Genomic DNA, 20,798 nt, shown 5'->3' with positions numbered 1-20,798 from the left:
TATTTCCTGATTTTAAACCATACAGTATTCCCTTGAACGAGTCTTTGCACATTACATTATAATACTTTACTTTGTCTTCTCAAGATTTTTTTCCCTCCTGTTTCGGTCTTTTATTTCATAATTTCTTCCATTTTCTTTAGCTACTCTACATTCAAATGCAAGTTTTAGAGTCCATCCTGACATCCACTTTGATGTTTCCTTTTTTTTTTTTTTCAAATACTTTTATTGGGGGCTCTTATATTTCTTATCACAATCCATACATTCCTCCAGTGTCAAGCACATTTGCACATATGCCACCATCATCATTTTCAAAGCATTTTCTTCCCACTTGAGCCCCTGATATCAGCTCCCCATTTCTTGGCCCTCACTCCCCCACCTGCCCTCCCTTATGAACCCTTGATAAGTTATAGATTATTATTTTCATATTTTACATCATCCTCTGTCACCCCTCACCCACTTTTCTGTTATTCATCCCCCTGGGAGGGGATTATAGATCAATCCTTGTAGTCAATTCCCCCTTCCTCCCCCCAGCCTCCCCTAATCCTCCTGGTATCTCTACTCTCATTGTTGGCCCTGAGGGGTTTATCTATCCTGGATTTCCTGTGTTTCAGGCTCTTATGTGTAGCAGTGTGCATGTTCTGGTCTAATCCAATTTGTAAGGTAGAATTGAGGTCATGATAGTAGGGAGAAGGAAGCACCAAAGAACTAGAGGAAAGTTGTGTGTTTCATTGGTGCTATACTGCACCCTGACTGGCTCATCTCTTCCCTGTGACCCCTCTGTGAGGGGATGTCCAATTGTCTACAGATGGGCATTGGGTCTCCACTCCATGCCCCCTCTACCCCCAATTACATTGGGTATGGTTTTGTTCTGGGTCTTAGATGCCTGAACCTGATCCCATCAACACCTCATGATCACACAGGCTGTTGTGCTTCTTCCATGGGGGCTTTGTTGCTTCTGAGAGGTCTGCTGGGCCAGTCCCAATCCCAACTATGTGGACACAACCCCCCCTCAGAAGAATGCACTTCAGAGGACAGCACTGGGGCTACAGCTTGAGGAGAGGAGTGCGTCGGATTAGAGTACGTGGGAGAAACACAAAGGGATGGAGAGGGAGGAAAGGACATCCTGGCCCACCAATCCCTGAGGACAATGTTCCTGCTCGAAGCAGACAACACACAGTGAGGACCGTAGGGCTGGACCCACCATGGGACACAGCGTCCCTTACTGAAACATGGCACTGGGGGACAGCACAGGAGACACAGTGCAGGAATAGTGCACGGTCTGGCCCCATCACGCTGGGGTGAGGCACTGAGAGCATGCAGCAGAGCAGCAGGGGGAGCAGAGTGATGACATCCCCGGGAATACCAAAAGTAGACTTGGGAAACAGAGTGTGGCACCCCATCAGACTCGACTGGAAAACACTCGTAAAGGCCAACAAACAGACCTTGAACTAGTTGTAGGCTTTTCCATTTTTGTCAGTGGCTTTCTTTTTGTTATTGTTATTTTGGTTTTGTTTTGGGTTGTTGTTGTTATCGTTTTGTTGGTTTTGACTTCCTTTGGTATTTTATTTGGCTTTGCCAGGGTTTTGCACTTATTAATGTATCTGCATGTCTATCTAGATTAGATAACTGGGATAAATAATTCAGAGAGGAAAATAATGGGACCAATGATTCAGGGGCGGATACGGAAGAAAGGGAGGTGGGAGAAAGGGGGGATGGGGAACCAACCCAGGGACAAGGGAACAACAAGTGGAATAAAATCAATGGAAGGAAGGTCATAGGATGCCTAGTGTGGCTTAATCAAGGGCAATACAGCAGCGAGGAATTACTAAACCCGAATGAAGGCCGAACATGATGGTGGGACAAGAGGAAAGTAAAAGGAAATAGAGGAATGAACCAGGAGGCAGAGGACATTTATAGAGGCCTAAGTACAGCCATATATATATATATATAAAATGAGAGGGGGATAGAAATGTATATGTATATGTGTATATATGTTAAGAATTAAGGTTGCAGATGGACATTGGCCTCAACTCAACACAAGAACACTTTGTTCTAACAATCTGGCATTCTGTGATGCTCACCTTCCTGACACAATCACTGAAGACAAAGTGGGTGCATAAGCAAATGTGATTAGAAAAGCTGATGGTGCCCAGCTGTCAAAAGATATAGCGTCTGGGGTCTTAAAGGCTTGGAGATAAACAAGCGATCATCTAGCTGAGAAGCAGCAAAGCCCACGTGGAAGAAGCACACCAGCCTTTCTTGTCTTTTTAATGGTTTTTTGCTTTCTTCGTGTGTGATGCTCTGGATGTCATCTCACAGTCCAACATGTCTTTGGTCATTAGTATTTAATGTGCCAAATCTGTCCATGAAATGTTCTCTAACCTCAAGTGGGATATATTGAAGGTCATATGTGGACTGGTTTTCTTTTTCTTGAACTTCACTCTGAACTTACATATGAGCATCTGAAGGTTTGTTTCACAGTCAGCTCCTGGCCTCATTTTGGCTGCAGAGATCCAGTTTCTTCATCATCCTTTTCTACTGATGTAGTCAGTTTGATTCCTGTATACCTCCTGTGGTGAAGTCCTTGTGTATAGTCACTGTTTATGTTGTTGAAAAATGATGTCTGCTATGAAGACATCAGTAGTCTTGAGAAATGCTGTCATGCAATTCCCAGCTTAGTTTCTGTCACCAAGGCTATATCTTCTAACTACTGTTCCTTCCTCTTTGTTTCCATCTTTCACATTCCTGTCACCAGTCATTGTTAATGCATCTTGATGGCATGTTGGACCAATTTGAACCTGAAGAAGTTAGTAGAATTCTTCAAGTTCTTCCTCACTAGTCTTCGTGCTTTCTGTGGTCAGTTTGAATAATAGCTGTATTAACTGGACTTCCTTGTATGTGAATAGAGATTATCCTATCCCCAACAGCATCGCATATCAGGCTAGATCTTGAAAAGTGCTTTTTGATGGTCAATATGACACCATTCACCAGGAATTTGTCGATCCCAGCCTAGTAAACCAAATGATTGATTCCAAATGGCCAAGACCTGCCCATTGCAACTCAGCAATGCCTGAGTGTATGCATTCCAATTCATTTTTGACAACTTCCAATTTTCCTAGACTCATGCATTCTGTTCTGACTATTAATAGATATTTGCAGCTATTTCTTTCTCATTTTGAGTTGTTATCATGAGCAAATGAACATCCCCAAAGCTTTACTCCGTCCACCCCATTAGCGCCAACCCTCCTTGGCAGAGACAGCGTTTCTTCTCTCCTCCTCGTCTGAGTCCCTTCTGACCTCAGGGGCTCGTCTCCTGGCACAATGGCTGACAAGGTCGTGCAGCTGTGCATAAGTTCATAAGGTGACGAATCCCTCAGAAGTGCACAACCTATTCATTCTGAGCCTGGGCGTTCCATGAACCCTGTCCCCCTTGGGTGATCCTGCTGCCATTTGAAACACCAGTCGCTTAGCTTCCAGCATCACAGCAACACACAAGCCCCACAGTACGACAAGCAAGTGGTGGTTTGTGGACTGCTGTCCTTTGCTGGATGTGGGACTTTCTATTTGTCTTGGTCCTTCTTTTTGTCTCTACCACCCTACATAGTTTTGCTACATTAGCAAGTAGTGCCATTGAAATTTTTTATGATTCAGTTCTGTCTTTTAAAAATCCATTTAAAATATATGTCATATCATTCTGTAGCTCAGTCATGTCAAGCAGAATTGTACGATTGCTACCACAGTTTCCAAACATTCCTTTTTTACATGGATTCCTTGACATGATCTCCCCTTCACCCTCCAACCTCCACTACTGTACCCCCCCCCCAAATCCTTATTCTATTTGCTGTCTCTATACGGGCATCAATCTTGGGTTTCACATATTGAAAAATAGGAAAACATGTAACGCAACTTCAAGAGGGTGATTTCTAATAACAAGACACCTTTGAGATACTCCCTAATATGAACAAACAAAACAATGCAGACCAAAAATACAGAAAATTTTGGAAACCATATCAGGAAATACAGAAAATTTTGGAAAGCAGATCAGGAAATCTGGAAAAATTTGGAAACCAGATGTATCGAAGGGGAGATCTACTGACAAAATTTTAACAGTTCGAGTCAGATTTATACCTTTGATCTTCTATACTCCTCTCTCCAAAGCTCTCTGTTTAGTAACCACTTTCCTCTCATCCCTCAATTGTAGGTAGACGGAGTTCTCTGAAGACTTATCTCCTAATGAGTCTTGGGCTCCCACCGTCATCCATCACCTTCTGTACATGGATTCTCACAATTTAGGCTCTGATGCTATTTTATCTGATAGCCAGGCATCATCTACGTTCTTCGCTACACTTTGCTATAGCACCTGTATCTTCTGTGTTCTCTTCCTGAGGACAAGTGTCAAGCAGGGCCATGATGTAAAAACTAATTGTTCTTAAGTTGGAGCTAGGATTTGGTGTGAACCCCAAACCCATTTCTGGATCTATGTTTTTTCTTTCTTTTTTTCTTATAATTTGTTATTACTTGGTGGTTAATACATTATGTCCTATCATTTGTTGGTTCAATCTCATCAAACAGATTTGTTGGATTGCTTCCATAATCAGTTTCCTGTTATACTTTTCCTTTCTGGTCTCCTTCATAGCATTCAGTGCTATATTAAATGAAAATGTTTGTTGAGTTTTCAAATGGGTCTGTGACATACAATTTTTTTTAAAACATTTTATTAGGGGCTCATACAACTGTTATCCCAATCCATACACACATCAATTGTGTAAAGCGCATTTGTACATCGTTTCTCAAAACATTTTCTCTCCATTTAAACCCCCGACATTAGGTCCTCATTTTTCCCCCTCCCTCCCCGCTCCCCACTCCCGCATGAGCCCTTGATAGTTTATAAATGGGTATTTTGCCATATCTTGCCCTGTCCGACGTCTCCCTTCATCCACTTTTCAGTGCGACATACAGTTTTTAATGGATCTCAACAAATTAGTTGTGTTGCAGGAAATCCCATAGGTTCTGTTAGTACTGAGCAAAATGGAGTGAAAAGCTAGTTTGATCTATTCATTCCAGATGAGGGTTTGCAATCTGGGCCCACACTGTCACTAAGGTTACTGTTTATGCATCTTTTTAAACAATAAAAATCATTTGTTTTTTGAGAGCTCATGAGACATAGAGAGTGGTATATTCTGATATAAGTAGTAGATATAGTCAAGATCTTTAGACTGGGTCCTGATCACACCTAGCGACGAAGAGACTTTCTCACCAAGCTAGTGGGGTGGTGAGGAGGGGCAGCGGAGGTGTTCAGCCAGGGACAGTCAAGCACTAGCTCTCTGTCAGTTATTTCAGAGGGAAAGGCAATTTTCTCTGGAAACACAGCAGTCAGCACATCTTTCTAACACCAGTTCTCTGTCACACACCCTAGATAATGTATTGCGTTGATGCCTTCATGACAGCCGAGCCAAGCCTGCTGATGGGGAGTTGAGTTTTCCAGTGAGCCAAGTTGGCCAAAACTTGACAACAGTTCTGAATTTGCTGAGAACAAAGCCTTTTGATGTATCCATGGGTTGCAAAAGACTTTACAGAGTCATGTCATAGTAGCATCTATTTCACCAACAGTTCAATGAGTGAAGGAAATCAGTCTGCGTGTTTCACAGAGAAGATGCCAGAGCATCTTTGCAATACATCAGCATGAATGTAGTCCGTTACCTGACTCTACGTGGGCAAAGCACATCCATACGTCATGGATGTCATACTTACTGGACGGGCCCAGAGACCCAGAGAGGGGTGCTATGCCCACAGCCACAGCATCAAAGCTGCACTGTGGCCAGGCTTGGTTTGGCCCACAAAGTCACAGGCCTTCTCTGGGGCCTATCATCCTAGGAATAGTCAATTAAAAATGGAAATCTTTAGGGAGAAAAGAAAGATGATCACATCCTGCTTTCTAATTAAAATAAATGTAACAGAAGAGTTCATCTGAAAATCGCCAGATAGGATGTTGGAAATCACAGTCAGTTTTATAATACTAGATTGTGCTTGTGTTTGTTTTCTTTATCAGCGTGGTGCCTTAAAAACCAGAAAAGGTTTGTGGAGATGTCATGAAAGTTAAGGGCTGGTGTAGAGTGGGTTAACCTGCTTTCTCCTCAATGAAGTTAGGGTCTTTCTGTCAGCAACATCATTGGGATAGAGGTTCCCATGGGTGGCTCAGTGAGGTAGACCTTTTGCTTTGAAAGTAGCTTGAATGCCAGCATTTTCCTTGATGTCCCTCTAACTCCCTCTCCAGGTCACCCTCGCTTTTTCAACCAGCTCTCCACTGGACTGGATGTCATTGGCTTAGCCGGCGAATGGCTCACATCAACTGCCAATACCAACATGTAAGTCCCGTGTCAGCATCTGTGACGTATGGCTGTCGCTTTTGTTTTACAAGTCCAGTCCCAGTGGTTTTATGCGTTTGTTAAAGTTGTCTCGGTTGTTTTTCCTCGAAAATCTAGGTTTATCCCAGTCCTGGTTTAAGAGTTGCTACGCAACCCTTTTTGAATTGACTAATGTAACTTACGAATAGCATGGTTGTAAGAAATGACAGCTTTAGCTTTCCAACTTGAATGTAATGGAATTTTCATGTGAAAAGACTTCACGTCTCCTCCTGCTCAATTTAATGTTTGGGATGTGATCTTGGTTCATTTTCCCATCCAGGTGCATTGATCCTTCTCAGATTTCCCCTGTAATGAGAGTTGCCTGAAAGCCACAAACCAGTTCAACCAAATTAATCGATTGCTTAACGGAAGAGCCTACAATAAAATTCAGCTGATACGTGATGTATTCTTTTCCAAATAACTTTTCTCCAGGATTTGACATTTTCCCCAGACTCACTGACGTAGGCCATCTTGTTTGGCTGCTAAGCTTTTGTCAATGTGTTTGAAGTGGACTCCAGGGCCCTGGCAGCTGGGGCTCAGTTGCTGGGGAGAGGGCAGAGGGGGCTCGGTCGTGGCATTCTCCCTTTCCACGTGAGAGCTGGTCCAGTCCCCAGCCCGCATACTTCATGTTCAGCCACAGTGAAGGCGTGCATATTGCTCCGGTGTGGCATCGTTTCAGTGGAGCTTCTAGACTCGGCCGGGCTAGGAGAAAAGTGTTGGTGAGCTGCTTCTGGACATGAGCCACAGAAAACCACCTGGATCGCAATAGTGTGATCCGTGGTGCGCTGGGCTTGCCATGAGTCCAAGCCGACTCCGCAGCAGGGAACAATCACACGTGTGACCGTGGAAATATTTAGAAAATAACCACCTGGTTTTTCTTTTATGTAATGAACTTACTAAATAAGTATATAGGCTGTCCCTGGATGACGAGTGAGCTTTGTTCTTAAGTCTGCCATCAAATCTAATTCATACAGAAGTCAACATCGTGAGGTACGGTTTGGTTCCTATCTAACAGCAGTTAGTCAATGTTTGTCTTATTATGTAGTAGACAGAGTACCTGTCTATGCATAACAGAAACATTAAGGAACACTTCCAGGTACACTGAGCATCTATAGCATAATCATACAGTAATGATATTAATAATGTGGTGATGCACATCCCAAAGTAAAAGATGCCTGCTTGTTATTATGAGCCAATGTGTATACCTCAAATTTTTCACCTCACAGGCTTCTCAGGGGTTGGCTCTTCCTAGGGGTTGCCTGTAAATCAGCCGTTCATTATCCAGGGGCGGCCCGCGATCGATTCAGAACAGTGAAGACAGGTGAACGCAGTGTGTTCCTTACTTAATGAGGGATTCCGTTTGACGTCACTGTAGGGTGCAAGTTATTCGTATTTCCCAAATGAACTGCTCCCAGCCCGAAAACCTAAAGGACCTTTTAAAGTGATGTCTTGATCTTCATATTCCAAAATGGCTGAATGTTGTGTCTCTAATACTCTAACTACCATATCCAGGGTCAACGTTTCTGTTAATTAAGGATCCCTGCTTTGTTTGCTCTTGGAAGATCACAATGGTGAAATCTCCCAAGGCCTTTGTGCCAAAGGCATAAAAGATGACCACGGTTGGAAAAAGAAAACCGTTTTCATCCCTGCTTATATGACGTCATGGCATAACTTCCCAGGGGTTCATGTCAGATCACTGGGGCCTCTGAAAGCCGGGGAGGGATTCAGGGCAAAGAGACCATGGCTTTTGTGGTCTCCTCCCACGAAAAGCTCGCCGGTGCCATCTGCACTGTATGAAGGCGTGTGGGGTCAAAGTGTTGCAGTGAGCCCAGACCTCATACTACACGAGTTACAACTCGAGGGGAACAGCCCACTAATGCTGAGTTAGAGGATCCATTTTAATTAGAAAGTACAGTCTTTTAAAACGCAACCATTTGGAAAATAAAGGAGAAAAGCGGAGTAAAAAGCACATTTATAGGAAGGTCCAAGTGCCCGTGTCAACAAAAGCACTGAGTTCACCCATTGCCTCTAAGGGTGTATTCTGTGAGCCACTTAGCTGCTAGTGCTTACGATAAATAGCCGATCACAAAGTAGATAAAAGGAACTCAGTCCTCTGAACCATCGATGACCCGACACCCTCCCAAAAAGACTTGTTCTCAAACAGAAAACCAAAAAACACCCAAAATCACTGCCATCAAGGTGATGCCAACTCATAGTGATCCTGCAGGACAGAGTAGAACTGCCCCTGTGAGTTTTGGAGACTCTTCACGGGAGTAGAAAGCTCAGTCTTTCTCCCCAAGAGGGGCTGGGGGCTGCAAACAGCTGGCCTGGCAATTAGCAGCCCAAAGCACAGAAAGATGCCGCACATTTTCCCTTTGGAAAGTGTTCATAGAATCAAAGTTCCTTACTCTTCTCGTGCCTCAGCTGAGCCATAAAACATGAAGCTGCATCAGCATCCACGGTCAAGGCTAATCCAACTGAAGGGCACGTAGTAATTACAGATGTACTGGACAGTGGATGTTGGTAAAATCTGACCTGATTCCAGCTGATTGATAGAGAAGATTATTTAAACTAGTGCAAGAGTTTCTGTCAGTTCTAGAGACAAGTCATTGTCTGAAGAAGTAATACCTATTATCTAGAAATTATCTGAAGCCAATTCCCCTTGGAAGATCACGAAATGTGGCCGTGCTGTCGGGAGCATATGCAGGATCCAGCTCCCTTGTGACCGCGCCTTCTCCAATGGCTGCGTCAGGTGAGTCCAGGCGAGAATCAGAGCCCCGTCTTGGGCAGAAGAGGATTTAATTAGTGATGGGTTCATCTTCTGACCTGCACCCGCATTATTGAACTTTGGTGCCACTGTTAATCAAGAATAATAACTGCATCACCCGTGTCCTTTTTCACAAAACAACAACTGGCCAGTTGACCAAATCTAAGTGCCAAGGGTGAGGTTAGGCTGTCAGATGAGAAAGAATATGTATGGTCTTGCTTTGATGGCTGCCTGCGCTTACTCCGCTGAGAACCCTCCAAGCTAGGGCTCGATAGAGAATGCAAAGACAACTTGCTAAGTGTAATTGTCCAGGGCATGTCAAGCCATTTTCTTTCCAAACAGAGCCCTCGCGCACAGTTATGTCGGTCGAGCAGGGCACCGCTTTAAGAACAGTCTGCCTCTATAACCTCTGACCTCATAAGAATACATAATCTTCATGCATGCGCTCCCATAGCTCTTGTGTTAGGAGGCTGTGATCCCAAGCCTCTGGTGCTGCGTTTGTGCAGAAATTACCGAGGAAGCACGTTAGGGGGGTTATCAGTCATCTTATACCCTCGGCAGATTGTTAGAGACGCACCTGAACAAAGCAGTGTCCATTTGTCATAGAAGATCAGCTGTGAAGTAAAGGACTTGGAATTCTGACTCTGAAACATCCTGTGAGATCTTCAAGCAAATTACTGAATTCCTCTGAACCTCAATTTCTTCATCAGGAAAATGAGGGGTAATCACACCCATCCAGCCAAATGATTTTTGAAGCTGCAGCCTTAAAGGGCTAGTATCCAACCTGCAGTGCATGCACCCAGGAAAGCCAGCCATGCTGTTGCCCTTCAAGGTCCCTTCCCTTCAGTTTGGCAGGTCTGGTGGTACAGTGGGTTAAGCATTGGGCTGCTAACCACAAGGCTGGCAGTTCAAATCTACCAGCTGCCCTATGGGAGGAAAACAAGGCTTTCTGCTCCCATAAAGATTTACAGGCTCAAAACCCCATAGAACATAATTCTGCTCAATCCTTCCTATAGGGTTGCTATGAATTCAAATGGAATCAGTGGCAGTGAGTGAGTTTGGTTTGATTTGAGCTTCCCTTCGGTTCTGGCTCATTCCTTTCTGTCTCATCTCTAAATACCTGCACCTGGGGGCCCTCACCAAGTTCTCCTCAGGTGTCTGGTCCTTTGGGGTAAGGTTAGACTGCCCACTCTATCTGTAGACCGCATCTGCAAAGAGGGAATGGCCACAAGGAGTGTCGGTCTAGTCAATGGAGAAGATCATTTCTTTCGGTGCTTGCCAGGCACCGAGAGCCCAGGCTCCTCGTGGTTCTCTGATCCATGTTGTTGTACCACGTGGCTCTCAACCTCAAAGTCTCCTCATGGTCCAGGCTGGCTGCCGAAGTTCTCGCCATCATGTGTCTGTTTCTGAATTCAGGAAGAGGGGAGGCAAATCGGAGGAAGAAAGCCAACAAGGAAGCAAGGGCAAAATGGAGACACACTCCTTCATTTTAAGGACCCTCACAAGTCCCACACAACATCCCCACCGCTTACACCCTCGGCCACTTAGGGAGCCTGCAAAAATGTAATCTTTGACCTGGGTAAGTTGCAGCCCTAAAGAAAACGTGGGTCTGCTATCAACGAAGAACCCGAACATTGACACAGGGCAGTAACTAGAAACTGTGCTGTGAGAGTCAACAGCTTGACTTGCCTTGGTCCTGAGGGAACACCCCTGGGAAGGTAAGTGGAGCCACTGCCAAAAGACAGCTCCCGGCCTGCTGGGAAGACAGGAAGGCTCTGAACTCTTTCTTTGGGGTCACTCCATGAATGTCATTGTCCAACTTTTTAAATCCTCGTTTCTTGTTCTCCTATTCTTAGATGTAACCTTGTATTCTGACATTGGCATCTAACCCGCTTCTTAGGAATCTACATGCGAATTATGATCTTTTGACTTCCTCTGCTTTCATTATCGTTGAGGGAAGAAGTTCCCAGCCTGGGGTGTGGGCGGCGAGAGGAGACCCCCTATACGTATATACCAAAGGATGCGCAGATTCTCATTTTCTTCCTGGAGAGAAGGGTCATGGCTTTCTTAGGGTCCTAAAAGAAGTCTACGACCCCAGGGCAGTTAGTCATTGCTCTCAGTGCATTTTACGGCCTTGTGTAAGGCTAGGTGCTAGCACACTCCCTGTTCTTAAACACAGCTCAACATGATCAGGCAGGGCCAGAGGAAGTTTCAGGAACATCCCATCTGGCAGACCTGGCTTAAGAGCGAGATTTATGAACCCATCTACCAGCTTCCAGGACATTTGGTCAGAACTAAGGACAGGAGTCAGGATAAGCCAGTGTTAGCGATGGTTCTTCAGGTCCAGACAGGGACTACCCAACAGAATGCAGCTCAGGCCAAGAACCAGGTACTGGATTCATCCTAGCAAGCTTCCTCTCCAAGGTTGCAAACAGCGTCTTAAACGTCTTTGTCTCCTCAGGCAGTAAGCTGTCGCCTGGCAGAGAGCAGTCATTGACTAAGCCTTTGTTAAACAACTGAGAGAAAGGCTTGGAAATGGGTTCCAGGCATAGATACAGAAGTGGAAACAGAGAAGCTAGTCCTGCGATCTAACTCTCTAAACTCTTCCTCCTAATCCTGCGGGTACTGGTCACCTCCTAGTCCTTGGGTAGGAAGGCTAATCCGTGCAAACCTGGGGCCCAGTCATTTCATCCAGGAAGCACAGAGCTGGAGCAATAATTTGCCTCCATCTCAGCCCTTCTCTTTTTCTCAGATGGTTCCTGCCTGGCCATCGGACAGTGACTTGACCCCCTGCTTTCCTTCAGTCCTCGAGAAGGTTCGATAGTATGGTGAACGCGTTTATTGTTTCCTTGTCTTACCTCCGGGGCAACCCCAGAGTACCTGCTTATTTGGTCTTTTGAGATTCGAGCAGTTATACCGCCACCAGGACTGCCTCACCATGCAAACTTTTTTGTGTGTGTGCCATTACCTGTTATCCAAAACTTGAATGGAACCATGGGTAACACATTGTTCAAATATGATTAGAAGCACATCGTGCGTTTGTCTCTTGGTCCACTCCGCAGCACAGGCTAAACCAGGAATCCTTCTCTTCTTCTTCCTTTGTCAGGCCATCAGACATGAGGGAGTGTTGGTTGCTACGGTGATGGGGCTCAGAGCAGGACCAAAGCATGATTGTGACCTCCAGAGGTGATGGTAATTGAATACATGATTTCCAAGGGTCTTCCTTCTAAATTTTCAGGGGCTTTCCATGGAAAATGGACATATTCTTTTTTGGAAACAAAAATTCTTCTACCAACAGACCTATCCTGAGGACCTTCCAGCACCTTCATGTCCTCTTCCACAGCCATGTGATTAATTGCATTTCCTCCATGGTTAAACATGAGTAGCTTCACCTGTGTCTTATACACAATAGTTATCTCATCCTTGAAAATAGCTTTTCTAAATGGCTAAGCTAGCAAGAATCCCCATTAGCGCTCAACACTGGCACTCAGCCCAAACATTCTAACCAATAGTAACCTTCCCCCGCCAACACACACACACACCACTACCATATCCCTTCACTGAATGCATCTAGGCATCCGTCTTCAGCAAGGAAGGTCTAAGCCCAGGCCATAGACTATAATGTTAACAAGGGCATGGCAACAGAAGAAAAACAAATGGCCTTAGAGCTTAACAAAGAGCTTTTCTTGTTGTTGTTGTTTTCTGGCTGAATTTTCTGTGGATGGACCTTCCTTGATTACTCTAGACCCTATGATTGCTGCCTTGTTCTTGTATCAATGACTAGGCTACCAGACTGAGCCTAGGTTTTGAATTGCTTTGAGAAAAGCCCAGCCTGATCCTTTTAAAACTCCTTTGGTTAGAAGACAACCTTCATCTCCTGGGCTATCTGATGGCCACAGTTAGCTGTGTGTGCCAGTGGATTGTCTCCATGTTATTTATAATTGGTCGTTAGAGTATCATCGTTTATAATTATTCTTGACAGATACTGACTTCAGAGAGTTACAGAAACAGTTTTCCTTAGGGATTCTTAGTAGAAAAGCCAGGTAGATAATGCTATTGAGCTCTTTAAATCCTAGGTCAATATTCCCAATTATCTTCACAGTTTTCAGCTATTCACACTGTTTTTAAAGTTAGAGTTTGCCTCTGGGGTTTTGTAGGTTCTACAAGTGTGAAATGGGTAGTAAGGAAAAAACACTTTTTGCAATCTGATTCATGTAAAATGTAGATGACATTTTCCTATTCATAGTTGCTTCATGCAGCAATCTTAGTGGTGAAAGGGGCCCAGAAAAGTCCTTTTCTTTCGTTGCTTTTCTGCGTGCTCCCAGAAAAAGCCATCCCATTCAGATGAGGAGCGATGTCATTGTTGACGAATCACAAAACAGGGAGGCTTTCCCTGCCTCTCTGAGTACACCTGGTTTCTGACATGTTATGATTTGCAACTTCATGTATTTCCAGGGAATGAATTGTTTTAGTGCTTTTGAACTCTTTTTAGAACTCAAGTGCAGGTACTAAGCTCACGATAATTGGCTTGCCTTCTTTATTTCCGCTCTTTTCTGCTCACTGCCTCTCTAGGTTTACATATGAGATCGCCCCCGTGTTTGTCCTCATGGAGCAGATAACGCTTAAGAAGATGAGAGAGATAGTTGGATGGTCAAGTCAAGACGGTGATGGCATATTTTCTCCTGGTACGTTTCTCTGAATGGGTGACCTTGAAACAAGCAAATAAACAACAACAAAAAACAAATGGTTTTCTCCCGATACTCCCGCCTTCCTCTCTTTGTTGGAATAAAGTTTAGCAAGAATGCCAGAATCAAGGTCTGCTAGCTAACAAAGATGGTGTCTAACCCTGTTCAATCTAAGAAAGACTATGCCTGAACCATGCTAAGCCACGCTCTTCTATCAAAAGCAGTTTGGCTAAGCTGGGCATCAGTGAGTCAAGATGATCAATTACCTGGTGCCTCTCAGCCCAAATGTTATCTCTGCTTTGACTCTCAAGTCTCATGTAGGCACCAAAAGAATCTTTCAAAACAAGGACAAATATTCCTGGAGGTTGGGGCAAGTTATCTAGGGCATTAAGAACAGTGTGAGAATGCAGAAGAAGAGAAGAAACAAGAATGGCAATTTTCCGGGCAATGTAAGCAGACCACTAATTTTCTTATCATTAGTGTGTGTCGGCCAAACATGCCTAGTGACTTCCGTTCTCTTAGGGCCTTTGTTTAGGTCAACGCAAGCCTGTTTTTTACTTTAACACCTAGAACTCCTAAATGGCTAACTCAATTGGGCTGTTGTTAGAGGCCAGCGCCGAGGCAGGTAAGCAAGCAATGTCATTGCTTCTTTCGGTAGGCTCCATGAGTCTCCCTTGCCCTGTCTCTCTGACTCGGGGAACAGATTCATCTTGGTTCAGTAAATGGATTGAGCAGAAAGTGGAAGCAGGAAGGTTGTAATTCACCCATCTCTTTGGAACCACTGCAACCGCCACCTCTTATATTTCCGTCGAGGCTTTAGGCAGGAAGGGCACTGGAGTCTCTGAATCACCTCCAGCCAAATTGCCTCGCCGGCATCGATAATGGAGCCTGGCTGCTTGTATTGCTGGGGCAAAGGGTCCAGAGGAGAGCTCTGCCAACAGACACCAGCAGAATCTCTCAGGATAGTCTCCCTTCCCCACCACTCTTGCCCTTGACATTTCGGCTCAGCCTTCGCAGTTAGAAAACCATAGTGAGAGCCCCAACACCTGCCACTGTGTCTGTTTACCACTAGGGGGCGCCATTTCCAACATGTACAGCATCATGGCCGCTCGCTACAAGTACTTCCCAGAAGTTAAGACCAAGGGCATGGCCGCTGTGCCCAAGCTGGTCCTCTTCACCTCAGAACACGTGAGTTGGGGCTCCTGCACATGAGCTGTCGTTTTGTTTGTTTTGAATCCCGGGATTCCGAGTTCTAACATCCAGCCCCTGTTTGTTGCAGAGTCATTATTCCATAAAGAAGGCCGGGGCTGCCCTTGGCTTTGGAACCGACCATGTGATTTTGATAAAGTGCGATGAAAGGTAGGCAGGGCAGAGTGACTATTAGGCTCTTGATGCATTAAAAGTGTTCATCTGTTAAATTTGTTTTATTGTGCTTAAGGACTGACGCAGTACAGGGTGCCAAGCTGCTAATGGTCTGTTGAAAATATCCGCTTTAAATTATTTTTTGCTGCTGCTGAAGTCGTGTGTGTGTGTGTGTGTGTGTGTGTGTGTGTGTTTGTGCAATCTCACTGATTCTTCATTTTAATTTCTTTCCCTTTATACTAATTACAGGGGGAAGATAATTCCGGCTGATTTAGAGGCAAAAATTCTTGAAGCCAAGCAAAAGGTGAATGCAAATATTGAAAACATACTTTTATTTTCCCCCCAGACAATAAACACCTTTGAGAGTTTGTGGGATCATCTTAGTGAATTTCTAAATTTCTAGTCTCAGATATTTTCATACTCCCCACTCATGAGATGATTGCGTTTTAAGTCATCTCCACAATTCCTTTTTTTCGGTTTTGTTATTGCAAAATGAAATTTCGTCATTAAACCATCTGTCCTCTGACTTGTTTGGCTTTCAGAACTAGATCAAGGCTCTGAGCGTCATGAAGGTACCATCTCACTGAGCTTTTCCACTTGCTTTCAAAGATCATTTTAGCTTCGGATTCTGTCTAGCAAAGATCTCCCAGATAGCCATCATATTTGGCGAATCCGACCTTGACAGATTCTCTTAAACAACAACAATTGTAGAGAGCAGCTGTATCCTCAAGTCACCACCAGATGCTGCCAGGCCGTTGATCACACACATTGGGGCCCCATTCTTGAACCTCCTTCTTCCTAGTTGTTTGCTCGAGCCTCAGGAGAGGAGAGGGCTGGAAACGTTGGGAGGACTGGCCCAGGGTTGGAGGTGTGGCTGAACTTCAAAAAACTCTAGAGTGTGCCTAGCCTGTCTTACTTCTGTCACTTTACTTCCGCATTCCCTTGTTTCATGTAAAAATGCTACTGTGAAAAAAAAATGCTACTGTGTTTACTGTGCATAAGCTTTTTCGTTTTCACACATGAACCTATTTTAAGTAACCAAACAACACTTGGCTCTAATGAGTAGGCCAATAAACTTCGAAGAACACTCAAAAGAACCAAGTGCAGATGATTGGCAGAAATGCCTGCCCATCCCTCCAGATAATGACTCTTTCCTGGTTTATTTTTCTCCTTTGAACTTATCCCTACCAAACATACTGTGCAGTTTGCCTACATAATTGTATTGATTGCTTGGCCCTCCACCACTAAAATGTAAAGCTCACGAGCACAGAAATCTTCGTCCCCTGTGCGCATTGCTGTGTCCCCAACCTCTACGCCAGGGCCAGGCCTAGTACAGTCACTCAAGGAGGATTTGTTGAATGTGTGAGCTAAACGGTTAAACAGATACCACCTGATCCAGGAGCGAATGCAGCCCAGCTTAGGTGATCTGTGTGGAAAACAAATGCCTCTGCCGTTCTTCTACTTCGTGTGGAAATGAGCAGGTGAGAAAAGTTAGAGACTCATCTGCTGATCTCTCTTCCTTCGTAGGGATATGTTCCTCTTTATGTCAATGCAACTGCTGGCACCACTGTGTATGGAGCTTTTGATCCCATCCGGGAGATTGCAGAGATATGTGAGAAATATAACCTTTGGATGCATGTCGATGTAAGTGCTATAACTCACTGAGCTGCCCGGGCTGTTTGGGGGGTGGAAGCAGCTCTGCTGTGTGATTTGTCTCCAACTCCTCCCACTCCCAGCAGCCCACTCCCCACACCACATTCCTTCCAGCTCTTGTCTGCCCCCAGCTAGCCACTCATGACTGATCCATACCGCCATCCTGGTGCAAAGGCTGGGGCTCCCCCGGGTCCAGACTGGCCCTGGGTATCTTCCACGGCTCCCCCGAAAAAGTGTTCTTCCTCATTCTCCGGGGACAACAGCTTCCGAGGGAAACATAGATTTCAAGGGTAAAGCAATGGAAGCCAGAGTGTCCAGAGCGCGAGGGTGTGAATTCATACTAGTGACATGAATGTTTGGCTGCACGTTTGCAAGCCCGTCACCTATGGCATCTTTCCCCAAGCTAATAATACATGTAGAAAAACAAAAACCAGGTTGTCTATAGGAGGTGTTATCTATGAAGAGAATTAGCCTGGAATTTTCCCAGGGACACTCAGTGCTTCCCCAAGTGTAGTTGGGTCCCTCCTCCCGGTCTTCCCTCCTTCCCTCCCTTCTCTGTCTTTCTTCTTCCTCAGAAGGACTTAACTGCCCACATCTGGGCACCAGCCCAATTGCCCTGCTATGGAACAAAGACTGTTCTTATGTCAGGTGATCCCTCAAACACACAGCACTGCCTTCCTCTCCTGTCAGTCCACCTGTCAGCCCACCTGTCCCAGCAAGGGCTGGGCTCTGGCCTGTTGACGGTTCTGCAGGAAGCAAGCGGTCAGGCTCCAGGCCTTTGGTGCTTCCAGAGCGGTCCCCGGGGCTCTGCCCAGCGTCTCTGGCTTTCCTCGGGCCCCACAGGTTCACACCCTTCACTGGCTCACTTTCTCGGAAGTTAACCTGATGAACTGGTGGGAGAAGCAAGGAGAAGGAGGAATAAGCACAACCACGCCCGATTGAACCATCTGTGTGGGCTCACTTGGCCCCAGGAGAGTCTCCGTTCCTTAGCACTTCACACACGTTTGACACTCTCGCGCGTTTGATTAGGGGTGTGGTGTGACTGGTGTGAGAGTCTCACCACCGCCTTCCTCCTCTCCTTTCTCTGTCCTCACAGGCTGCGTGGGGCGGAGGGCTGCTCATGTCCAGGAAGCACCGCCATAAACTCAGTGGCATAGAAAGGTACGGGCTACGGTTTGCTCAGAACAGTCCACACGCTGGGTGCTGCGTCCTGGCTCCTCAGCCCTCACCTGATCCTGGCATCTTTCAATCCAACAGCTCTCAACAGACGTTGATTGAGCCCTTGTTCTGTACTTCCTGTTGTTTGCTGCCGCGGAGTGGGCCCCTGGCTCATGGTGACCTCATGACGGCAGAACCCAGCACTGCCTCATCCGGCCCCATCCATGTGATCTATTGCCACTGGGTCGATTTTTGTAAATAGACAGACAGGCCTTTCTTCCTAGTATGTCTTAGTGTGTTCTGCATCGAGCTTCCCCTGACAGAAAGCTGTCAGCTGTGCTTGAGGTGCCTTAGTTGAGAGTTCAATCCAGGTCTTCGGCACAGAAGGAAAGATGAACGTGATTTGACTTCCCAGGCAAACGTTCCCAGCTGATGCACCACTTAGGAAAAGAGGAAGACAGGTGAACGGTCATCACAACACTGTGGGAGAAGACTCACAGCCCGTGCGAGTGCCAGGTGCCCACATCAGAGAGAAGAGAGACTCGTGCAGGGATTGGAATCAACTTAATCAGTTTGCCCAGAGCACATACCCCACCGTCCCTGAGTTAATTCTGACTCACAGCGAACCTTTACAGGGTTTCCAAGGCTGTAAATCTTTACAGAAGCAGGCGGTCTCATCTGTCTTCCTCAGAGTGGCTGGTGATTTTGAACTGCCAACCTTGAGGTTAGCAGTCCAGCACTTACCCGACCCCCACCAGGACTCCTCAAGGGCACCACTTCCTTTCATTCGCCTTCCTCATTAAGCTTACTGCTGGGAAAGGGTCGGTCACCCAGCCTGCCTAACTTGTTTGATATCTTTTTATACCATTCATGTTCGGACGGGGCTATAAGTCTAATGTGATTTGGATCTGATTCCTAAGCATTGATCCACAATGAACCCATGTTGATTCATTTCCTAATGCAGCAGATATTTACTGAGGTGCTATCATGAGTCAGACCTTCCTAGGCATTTATTCCAGTGGGCTAGACTTTCATCAACATACACGCACAAAGACATATGTATGAACACATATACAAATAGGTATACACACATATATCGTGTTCTGATGTGTATGTGCGCACACACACACACACACACACACACACACTGTAATCTGTCTCATAGTAGAGAAAAAGACTGAAACTAGGCAACTGTGAGTGCTCCTCAGGCAAGGATGTGAAGGCTTGTCTCACAGATCTTGGACATGCCGTCAGGAGGGACCAGTCCCTGGAGAAAGACATCATGTGTGGTAAAGTAGAAGGTCAGGGACACAGAGGAAGGCTCTAGCAAGATGGGTGGCCACGGTGGCTGCAACGATGAACAGTTGTGAGGATGGTGCAGGGCCGGGCAGAGTTTCGCTCCATTGTCCATCAGATTGCTCTGAGTCGGAACCGGCATAACAGCAACCTAATAGCAGCAGGGAAAGAGTGGTTAAGCAGTTGGCTGCTAACCAAAGATCAGTGGTTTGAACCACCGAAGAAAAGCCCTGGTGAGATCCTGTAAGGATGGTAGCCTTAAAAACCCAGTAGTGCAGTTCTCCCTGTCACTGAGAGTTGCATGCCGAGGCCTGGTGTTTTAGAAAGGGTGACCAGAGGTGGTCTGTGAAGGTAACATTCCCACAGCTACTGAGATGACCGGAAAGCGGACGGGAGAATCTGGGGAAGAGCAGACCCAGCAGTGGGAATGGCAAATGCAAAGACCCTGAGGCACGATTGCTCTTGGGGAGTTGGAAGAGCATCAGAAAGGCCATGTGATTGGAGCAAAGCGTCAGGGGCAGGAAGGGTCTGTAGGCAGAGAGGTGCTCCGTGAGCAGGCATCTGGGAAAGCCTCCTGGTGGCTTCCCCTGTGATATAGACGCTGGCTTTTGTTGCCTCCCGCACCCTCCCACCCCCAGAGCCCACTGCACCTCCTTCCTCTGGCGGGTGAGACGGCCTCTGGAAACAAAGCTGGAGGAGGCGACAAGCTGGAGGACGTTAAGTGTCGATATGAGGGTGGCATCCTGAGGACATTGGGTGTAGATAAGTATGTTGACTACTTGTGAGGACATTGGATGTAATTAGCCAGTCCAGGAACCCTGGTGGCATTGGAACATACCTATTGGGCTTTTAATCACAAAATCAGCAGTTCAAACCCACCAGCACTCCACTCCACTAGAGTGAGATGGGGCATTCTGCTCCCAGAAATGGGGCAGTTCTACCCTGTTCTCTGGAGTCACTATGAATCAGAATCAACTCGATGGCAGTGGGTGTTTTGAGCCAGTCCAGGTCATAGTTTAGATTTTTCAAACCGCTTTCATTTTGCACCTTTGAGTCTGGGAGAACATGAAACTTTTTTGCCCTCGCCTGTCTCTTTTCTAACATTTAAAAAGTACATATGTCTTCTAAGGGAAATTGAATCCATATCCTATCTTACTATTTTCCATTTGAGGCAGCAGAGAATCATTTACTTCAGATCTTTAGAACAGTCAGAAAACCATTGGAAACATTTTATGAGGCTCTAAATATAATTTTTTAATGACTCAGTGAATGAAGGCACAGGGAAATTGATTTCATCAACCATTTTTTAAATACGGTTCAACCTTGACACTTTTTCAATGAGGTGAGCATTCAGTCAAGGTTTTTTTTTTTTGCATTTCTTTTTTTTTAATTTTTTAATCATTTTATTAGGGGCTCATACAACTCTTATCACAATCCATACACACATCAATTGTGTAAAGCGCATTTGTACAT

The 20,798-nt window shown here is 45.5% G+C and overlaps 1 protein-coding gene across 1 annotated transcript in view; it reads left to right on the top strand.

Moving 5' to 3' along the window:
• GAD1 (glutamate decarboxylase 1) overlaps positions 1–20,798 on the top strand; it is a 48,885-nt gene that overhangs the window by 16,370 nt on the left and 11,717 nt on the right. Inside the window, exons 6-12 of the mRNA XM_004703751.2 lie at positions 6,275–6,365; positions 13,744–13,856; positions 14,929–15,044; positions 15,136–15,215; positions 15,468–15,522; positions 16,746–16,862; positions 17,968–18,032. Coding sequence (XP_004703808.1) covers positions 6,275–6,365; positions 13,744–13,856; positions 14,929–15,044; positions 15,136–15,215; positions 15,468–15,522; positions 16,746–16,862; positions 17,968–18,032 — 637 coding nt within the window. The remainder of the gene's footprint in view (positions 1–6,274; positions 6,366–13,743; positions 13,857–14,928; positions 15,045–15,135; positions 15,216–15,467; positions 15,523–16,745; positions 16,863–17,967; positions 18,033–20,798) is intronic.

The sequence above is a fragment of the Echinops telfairi genome, unplaced genomic scaffold (assembly GCF_000313985.2).
Source record: "Echinops telfairi isolate 266 unplaced genomic scaffold, ASM31398v2 ScPeMD7_4;HRSCAF=17, whole genome shotgun sequence".
Classification (NCBI taxonomy): Eukaryota; Metazoa; Chordata; class Mammalia; order Afrosoricida; family Tenrecidae; genus Echinops; species Echinops telfairi.
This window is presented reverse-complemented; position numbering and strand designations above follow the sequence as displayed.